The sequence below is a fragment of the Sorex fumeus genome, unplaced genomic scaffold (genome assembly GCF_029834395.1).
Source record: "Sorex fumeus unplaced genomic scaffold, SorFum_2.1 ptg000093l, whole genome shotgun sequence".
Classification (NCBI taxonomy): domain Eukaryota; kingdom Metazoa; phylum Chordata; class Mammalia; order Eulipotyphla; family Soricidae; genus Sorex; species Sorex fumeus.
In genome coordinates, this window is record NW_026606150.1 from 533,037 (window position 1) to 541,526 (window position 8,490).

General features: G+C 55.7%; 1 protein-coding gene across 1 annotated transcript; it reads left to right on the top strand.

The window, feature by feature from the left end:
* The first annotated feature begins 201 nt into the window (after positions 1-201).
* On the top strand, positions 202-5,966 carry TMEM216 (transmembrane protein 216). Its single transcript, XM_056131551.1, has 6 exons — positions 202-261; positions 1,273-1,411; positions 2,448-2,549; positions 3,340-3,432; positions 5,153-5,354; positions 5,862-5,966. The coding sequence occupies exons 1-6, from the start codon at positions 202-204 to the stop codon at positions 5,875-5,877; spliced, it is 612 nt and encodes a 203-aa protein (XP_055987526.1). The 3' UTR covers positions 5,878-5,966.
* Positions 5,967-8,490: the final 2,524 nt, after the last annotated feature.

Genomic DNA, 8,490 nt, shown 5'->3' on the forward strand with positions numbered 1-8,490 from the left:
GTTCTTTCGGGGGCTGGTGCAATAGCACAGCGGGTAGGGCATTTGCCTTACATGTGGCCCACCCGGGTTCAATTTCCAGCATCCCATATGGTCCCCTGAGCACCGCCAGGAGTAATTCCTGAGCGCAGAGCCAGGAGTAACCCCTGTGCATCCCCGGGTGTGACCCAAAAAGCAAAAAAAGAAAAGTTAGGTCTTGGGGTGATGGCCCAAGTGGCAGGGTCCATACAGGAAGAGGAAGAGGAGGAGTTGTTAGCTCCTCAGGCTGGCTCAATGCCCTTCTGGTTTTGTTGGGTTTTTTGTTTTGGTTTCCGGCCCTACTAGTTTTTTTTATTTGTTTTTGGATCACAGCGGGGATGCTCAGGGTTTCCTCCTGGCTTTGTGCTCAGGGATCACTCCTGGCAGGGTTCAGGGGCCCATATGGGGTCAACCCCAGGAACAGTGACAGCAAACAGAGCTCCCCACCTTCTCTGCTGCCCTGAGCCTTTCTCCCGAGCTCAGGGAACTGCTTTGTCGTTTCCCTTCTGCGCAAAGAGGTAGCAGCCCCTGCCCAGCTCCCTCCCCAGCTGGCTGGCCAGGACAGCACTTGGCTTAGAGGTCCGCCAGTCCACCCTGGGCCGCACATCTGTTTTCTATCCCGTCCCGCCTGATAACGGGAGACAGCCAAGTCCATCCAAGCCCACTCAAGCCTTTTCTCCCCCACTCCCCCGGGAGGTGGCGGGGGCGTCTGCGCTTCCAAACACAGGCTTCCCAAAGACGCATCTCTCAGTACGACGCCTAGCAGTAGGGAGGACTCTCCCCATCCCCCACCAAGACGGTCTGGATCAGGAGCCCATCAAGGGCCACCTTCGTGTGCTCGCCTCACAGTGCTCCCAGGATCCCAATCTCCGAGTGGGATTCCTTCTGGTGGCTCGTCCCAGCTGCCTGATTAATCGCCAGCACGAAAGTCTGGTGCAGACGCGTGCCCACCCACCCCCGCTCCCTCCGCATCTGCAGAGCATCCCCGCACACCCCTCTGCATCTGTGGACCGCGAAACGGAAAGAACATCACGGGACACGCGCTTGTGTGCCAGTCCTGAGCTCACGCGGCCGTGCACGGCCGGCCGGGGGGTGGAGGCACTGCACGAAGCCGGGCCCCCGCGCCGGGGCCCCAGTCCTGGGGCCCTCCCCCTCCCCCAGCCGCACAGGAATTGCAGCCAGAGCCCCTGGCGGCCGCGCTCGGGCCCGCGCAGGCGCAGAGCGCGCAGGGAGGGCCGTCGGCCCGTGTGACCATAGAGTGCGGCGCGGGGGGGAGCCGGGGACCCGCAGGCCGACGCCACTCTACCCCGCGCTTCCGGCCGCGCCTCGTTGCTCCGGGAGCGGCCGTGGCGGCGCCGGACGCAGTTTCCATGGAGACTGAAGATGGCGCCGCGAGGTGAGCCGTCGGGGGCGTGGGAGCCGCGGGTTCGCCGCCCACCGCCGTCACCCCATCACCTCGCCGCCCACCCTGGCTCCGCGTCCTGCTGTCCCCGCAGCGCCAGCCCCGGACCCTCCGTCCCCGGGCGTGGGTGGGTGGGAGGGGTCCTCGCCCGCCGCCCCCCGAAGGCGTCTTGGGAGGGGGTGGTGGAGTCCGTTATCCCCGCGTCGGTCCCGGGCGGTTCCGATACCGGTTCGTGGCGTGGCCTGGAAGGAGCCAGTACTGGTCTGCGCCCCCAGGAGTGTCGGGGGATGAGCTCTTGGAAAAGGAGCTTGGCCCCGATCTTTTTTCTTCTGCTTTTTGGGTTACACCCGGTGATGCACAGGGAATACTCCTGGCTCATGCACTCAGGAATCACTCCTGGCAGTGCTCAGGGGACCATATGGGATGCTGGGAATAGAACCCGGGTCGGCTGCGTGCAAGGCAAACGCCCTCCCCGCTGAGCTATCGCTCCAGCCCCCCCAATTTTTTTCTTTTTTTTTTTTTTTTTTGCTTTTTGGGTCACTTCCGGTATTACACAGGGCTCTGCACTCCTGGCTCTGCACTCAGGAATTACTCCTGGCGGTGCTCAGGGGACCATATGTGAACTCGGGTCAGCTGCGTGCAAGGCAAACGCCCTACCCGCTGAACTATCACTCCAGTCCCCTCCCCCAATTCTATTTATTTATTTCTTTGCTTTTTGGGTCACACCCGGTGATGCTCAGGGCTTCCTCCTGGCTCTGCACTCAAGAATCACTCCTGGTGATGCTCAGGGAACCATTATTGGGTCCCGACTTTCTTCCCTGGAGCCAAGAGTTGCCTTTGCCTCTTGGGGAATGGTGGGGCTGGAAGGGCCTCACCCCAGTACACCCTCATTAGCCCTCAGAAGGGTCCCCCAGGTCGCTGCAGGTGCGACCTCGTTTCCTCCCCGTTAGCCCCAGCAGCAATGCAGATGGGCTGGAGCGTTGCAGGCCCGCGGCCCATCCCTCTTCTCGCTTTTCCGCCCACCCTGCAGGGAAGCGGCTGTCCTCCACCCCGCTGGAAATCCTCTTCTCTCTGAACCGATGGTATATTGCGGCCTACTTCCTGCTGGAACTCTTCATCTTTCTGTACAAAGGTAAGGGCTGGGGCTCGCCTTCCCCACCTGCACCCAGAGCTTCCTCTGCCAAGAGCCTCCTTATTTGCAGTGACCTGGTCAGACAGCTTCCTAGAGAGCAGTTCCTTGGAAAAGCGTTTCTTGCTCTAGGGAAGTATGGGTTTCTTTCTTTTTTTTTTTTTTTTTTTTGCTTTTTGGGTCACACCGGCGATACACAGGAGTTACTCCTGGCTCATGCACTCAGGAATTACTCCTGGCAGTGCTCGGGGGATCATATGGGATGCTGGGAATCGAACCCGGGTCGGCCACATGCAAGGCAAACGCCTTACCTGCTGTGCTATTGCTCCAGCCCCTGGGTTTCTCCATTCTTTTTTTTTTTTCCTTTTGCTTTTTGGGTCACACCAGTGATGCTCAGGGGTTACTCCTGGCTCTGCACTCAGGAATTACTCCTGCTGCTTCTTGGGGGACCATATGGGATGCCGGGGATTGAACCCTGGTCAGCCACGTGCAGGGCAAACACCCTACCCGCTGTACTATCGCTCCAGCCCCAATGGGCTTCTCCATTCTGATGCTCCCGTTACCTCTCCCCTGAACTCTGCTAGTCTGTGCCCTCACCCACATCTGATCACTTCGGGGAATGGCGGCCTCATAGTAACGTACGGTCGCCTGGCTGCAGGTTAAACAGCCCCTGCCCACATCCCAAGGGACGGCAGGTTCGACTGGCGGCCCCTTTGTTTCCAAGAGCGTGTGAGTTCTTGTGGGTTCTTGTGGGTGCCTCTGTGTTGGTCAGCTCTGGCCTTTGTCCGGGCAGGTCTGCTACTGCCGTACCCAACAGCCAATCTGGTCCTGGATGTGACGATGCTGCTCCTGTATCTTGGAATTGAAGTCATTCGCCTGTTTTTTGGTGAGAGTTGCCCGGAGACTCTGCATTCCTGGGATCTGTTAAGTTGATGGAGATCTGATCTAATTATACCCCATTACTGACCCTCCCCTCTCCCTTCACAACCTACTTCATATCGGGGGCCAGATTTGCCCCTTGGTTGTTTTCTGCGACTTGGGGGTGGAGGTGGCATGAGGTACTACCTAGTACCCTCTCGGCTGCAAGAATGGTTCCTCTCACTGGCTTGTGGGGAGAATAGGTTCAGTTGTAACTTTCATCCAGGACTGTCCATGTCCACACAGGTTAGCACTGAGATCCTTCCACTGCTGTGCAAAAAGACACCTTTTTTTTTTTTTGCTTTTTGGGTCACACCCGGCGATGCACAGGGGTTTCTCCTGGCTCTGCACTCAGGAATTACCCCTGGCGGTGCTCAGGGGACCATATGGGATGCTGGGAATCGAACCCAGGTCGGCTGCGTGCAAGGCAAATGCCCTACCTGCTGTGCTATCGCTCCAGCCCCAAGACAAGACACATTTTTTTTATCCCCAGAAATACAGCGTAAATCTCTCCTTAGGCTGTTTCATCCCTAACGTGTTAAGCCACAGACCTAGGGAGAAATATACTCGCAACATGAAAAGGATATCACGGCTCACATTAAGTCACTAAAGAAGACAACCTAATTTTAAAATTGGTAAGGAGCACGAAAAGACAGTTCCCATGAGGAACAATTACAGATGACCAATAAAGATGATAAAGTGGCCAGACTCCCAAAACACACATTGAAACGAGGCCCCGTCGTCACCCATCAGATGAAGAGGTTTCAGAGGACGTATTTAGAAGAGGGTATGAGATGAGATGCGGGTCTCTGCAGTCCCACACTCTTGTGGCTTTTATATCTTCACACTCTTTTTTGTTTTATTTTATTTTACTTTTTTTTTGCTCTTTGGGTCATACCCGGCAATGCACAGGGTTACTCCTGGTTCATGCACTCAGGAATCTCTCCTGGCGGTGCTCAGGGGACCATATGGGATGCTGGGAATCGAACCGGGGTCAGCCGCGTGCAAGGCAAACGCCCTACCCGCTGTGCTATCTTTCCAGCCCCTTCACTTTCTCTTTTTATAAAATTCTTTTCTAGAGCCGGAGTGATAGTTTAGCAGGTAGGGCGTTTGCCTTGCACGCAGCTGACCCGAATTCAATCCCCAGCATCCCATAGGGTCCCCTAAGCACCACCAGGAGTAATTCCTGAGCATTACTGGGTGTGACCCAAAAAGCAGAGAAAAAATTATTATTCTATATATGAGTTGAAAATCTTTCAGTAATCTTCTTTACATCATTTTTAAGTTTCCCTCTGCAGGGACTGGGAGACAGAACAGTAGTCAGGGCGCATGGCTGACCTGGCACCACCTGGCAAACATCCAGGGGTAGCCCGGAGGCCCCAAGCACTGCAGGGCCTGAACATCTGCATTCCCAGGCACTGAGCTGCCGGCGCATCTGGCCCGGTGTCAGCCAGCTGTGATGCCCCTGAGCACCGCGTGGGAGGCTCCACTCCAAGTTCCCCCCAGTGAAGGGCCTTTTGATCCCGGTGTAGGAACCGGACTGGGATCAACGGCTCCAGTCCGGTCCCTTCTCCCAAAGCCGCTGACTCTTCACGGCGGGAGCCCAGGGATGGACCCGCACCTCCCCACCTCGCCCGTCCATCCCACCCGCCTTCCTCCGAGGTGATGCCCTGGGCTGTGTCCCACAGGCTCCAAGGGCAACCTGTGCCAACGCAAGATGCCGCTTGGGATCAGCGTGGCCTTGACCTTCCCCTGCGCCACCATGGCCGCCTATTACCTGCTGCTGCAGACCTATGCGCTCCGCCTGGAGGCCGTCCTCAACTGCATCTTGCTCTTCTTCTGCGGCACCGAGCTGCTGCTGGAGGTGCTCACCCTGGCCGCATTCTCCAGGTAAGTTTCTGGAACCGGAGTGATAGTACAGCGGGTAGGGCGCCACTGGGCCGTTCTCGCCAGAGGAGGTCGCCCCAGGGGGGGCGGGTGCCCCCCGACCCAGGGAGGGAGTCACTCTCCTTCCAGATCCTGGCAGGGCGGGAGAACTTTGGAGGGGGAGAAGCTCTCCATGGGACTGTCCCATTTGGGCTAGACCGTCCATCACCCTGCAGGGAAGACATTCTTGTTCTCTGGGGCCAAGAGACTTGGCCTGTAGAATCCAGCAGTTCTCTGGTCTTTTTTTTTTTTTGGGTCACACCCAGCGATGCATAGTGGTTACTCCTGGTTCATGCACTCAGGAATTACTCCTGGCTGTGCTCCGGGGACCATATGGGATGCTGGGAATCGAACCTGGGTCGGGCTGCGTGGAAGGCAAATGCCCTACCTGCTGTGCTATCACTCCAGCCCCAGTTCTCTGGTCTTTTAACATTTTCTCTCTCTCTCTCTCTCTCTCTCTCTCTCCCTCAGTCTGGACAAGATTTGAAGTACAAGAATCTCCTGGACCGAGACCACACATACCACCCCAGTGAGAACCGGCGGGTCACTTCGGCCTGGGAGAGTCGCAGCTTCTCCTCCGCACGGACCTTTGGGCAGCAAAGCCCGCATCAGGCCACTGGGCACCATCTGCTCCCTCACGACCAGCCTAAGTATTGGGAGGGGAGAGGCTGACCCTGTCCGGGTCCTTCCCAGAAACCAAACCCCTGCTGACCACAGGCTGTCCTCTCTGGTCACCGTGGCCAAAGCATCTTCGGGGCTCACACAAGGTCCTTGGGCTTCCAGCGGGATCCGCCCTGACGCCCCGCACCACAGTGCCGTGCCACACTGGTCTGGGGACAGCGCTCCAGAGTGACGCAGATGCCCCTCCTCAGAGACTGGGCTCCAGAACTTTCTTAGCAGCTCAGTGTTATTCTTCTACCCTCATCATGAAACATTATTTTGTATTAAACGTGTATTTTCTCGCGCGGGGTCACAGCCTTTTCTTTTCGGCACCTCACCCACTGCTCAGAGTTCCATCCGAGCCTAACCTGCCAGTTTGTTCGGGGCTGTGTTGGGTCACCAGTGTGGCCACAGGCAGGAGGAAGGATCTCCCTGACCTGGGACCCCAGCTCCGGCCTGGCCTGACTCCGTCACTGCAGGCATGCTCACGCCGAAGAAGGCTCGGACCCTTCACCTCTGCCAAGGCTGGCACCTTGTCACCTACTCTTCTAGGTCACTGTCAGCTCCTTTCCAGGGTGGTGCTTGAGCAACTGGAAGAAGCATATTCTGAACCCCAAAGTTTACTTTTTTTGGGGGGGCGGGGAAGACAATCATTGTAAAATTCCATGCTAACATAAAAGGAACATATATATATATATAAATATGTATATGTGTGCATATATATCACGATCACAATCATCCTGTTGTTCATCGATTCCCTCGAGCAGTCACCAGTAACATCTCCTTCGTCCTAGCCCTATTTTATTTTTATTTTTTTTTTGCTTTTTGGGTCACACCCGGCTATGCACAGGGATTACTCCTGGTTCTGCACTCAGGAATCACCCCTGTCGGTGCTCAGGGGACCATATGGGATGCTGGGAATTGAACCTGGGTCGGCTGCGTGCAAGGCAAACGCCCTACCCGCTGTGCTATTGCTCCAGCCCCAGCCCTGAGATTTTAAAAGAGCCACATTCAATGCTCTTTCAGGGTTAGGAGAATGAGACCCATCATTGTTACTGGTATTTGGCATATTGGGTATGCCACAGGGAGTTTGCCAGACTCTGCCGTGCAGGCAGGATACTTTTGGTAGCCTGCCAGGTTCTCCAAAGGAAGAATGAGATAATAAGATGTTACGCAGCCACCTGGTGCTGGCGGCAGCTGGTGGGTGTGACGCCTACCTACTGGAAGATGGGGGATCTGGGTGGAGAAGGTCCAGTCCCAATCCGAGCAGGCTTGGAGATCTGAGCCCCGGGACCTGCATGCCTGGGTTCCTCTGCCAGTTCCTTCATGCATGAGGTTTGTCCGGACGCGTGGAGAGTGGTCTCAGCATGGCTGTGGCTGGTTCTGGAGGTCTTTGGCTGTTGGGGCTCTGCTGGGGGTGGGGGAGGGAGGAAACTCAACCCACCTCCCTCCAAGGGGCCCCTGTGAGGACAGCCAGGCGCAGGGGCAGGAGACTGTGCTGTTCTCTTCCGGGAGCTGGGTTTTATAGTCTCTGCGTCTTGATCGTTGATGGGACCAACCTGGCGCTGGCAGCAGCTAGTGGGTGTGACGCCTACCTACTGGAAGATGGGGGATCTGGGTGGAGAAGACCTAGTCCCGATCCTAGCAGGCTTGGAGATCTCAGCCCCAGGACCCACATGCCTGGGTTCCGCTGCCAGTTCCTTCATGCATGAGGCTTGTCCAGACATGTGGAGAGTGGTCTCAGCATGGCTGTGGCTGGTTCTGGAGGTCTTTGGCTGTTAGGGCTCTGCTCGGGGTGGAGGGGAGGAGGAAACTCAACACGCTTCCCTCCAAGGGGCCCTGGTGAGGACAGCCAGCACGGGGGCAGGAGACTCTGTATATATATATATATATATATATATATATATTTTTTTTTTTTTTTGCTTTTGCTTTTTGGGTGACACCTGGTGATGCACAGGGGTTACTCCTGGCTCTGCAGTGCTCAGGGAACCATATGGAATGCTGGGAATCGAACCCAGGTCGGCCACGTGCAAGACAAACGCCCTACCCGCTGTGCAATCTCTCCAGCCCCTATATATAAATCCTACATATAAATTTTAAAGCTGGACAAATGTTGCCCTAAATTCTCTTCTCCAAATAACCTTCTTTAAAAAGTTTCTCATCTTATTTGGTCGTGGACACTTTTTTTTTTTTTTAGTATCAAGAAACCACCTTGATGATTCCACTTTCGGAAACCTTGAGCCAGACGGTGCCTCCGCCTGTCAGACGAACCCTCGAATAGCTGCCTACTCAAGACACAAAATCATTGGATTCTAAGCACTCCATGGTGTTTTTTCTTCCTTTTTTTTTACCTCTCGTGTTTTTTCTTTGTTCCATATTTAAAACAAAATTCTGATTACTTTGTGACCCGCTTTGCCAAGGTTTCTTCTCTTCCTGGGCA

What these genes read in the sequence shown, in the direction of transcription:
- TMEM216 (XM_056131551.1), top strand. Translation starts at nt 202, where the DNA reads ATGGCCCAAGTGGCAGGGTCCATACAGGAAGAGGAAGAGGAGGAGTTG. An exon ending in AGGAGTTGTTAGCTCCTCAG is followed by an intron (nt 262 to 1,272) that starts GCTGGCTCAATG and finishes GTGTGACCATAG; the next exon opens with AGTGCGGCGCGGGGGGGAGC. An exon ending in AGTCATTCGCCTGTTTTTTG is followed by an intron (nt 3,433 to 5,152) that starts GTGAGAGTTGCC and finishes TGTGTCCCACAG; the next exon opens with GCTCCAAGGGCAACCTGTGC.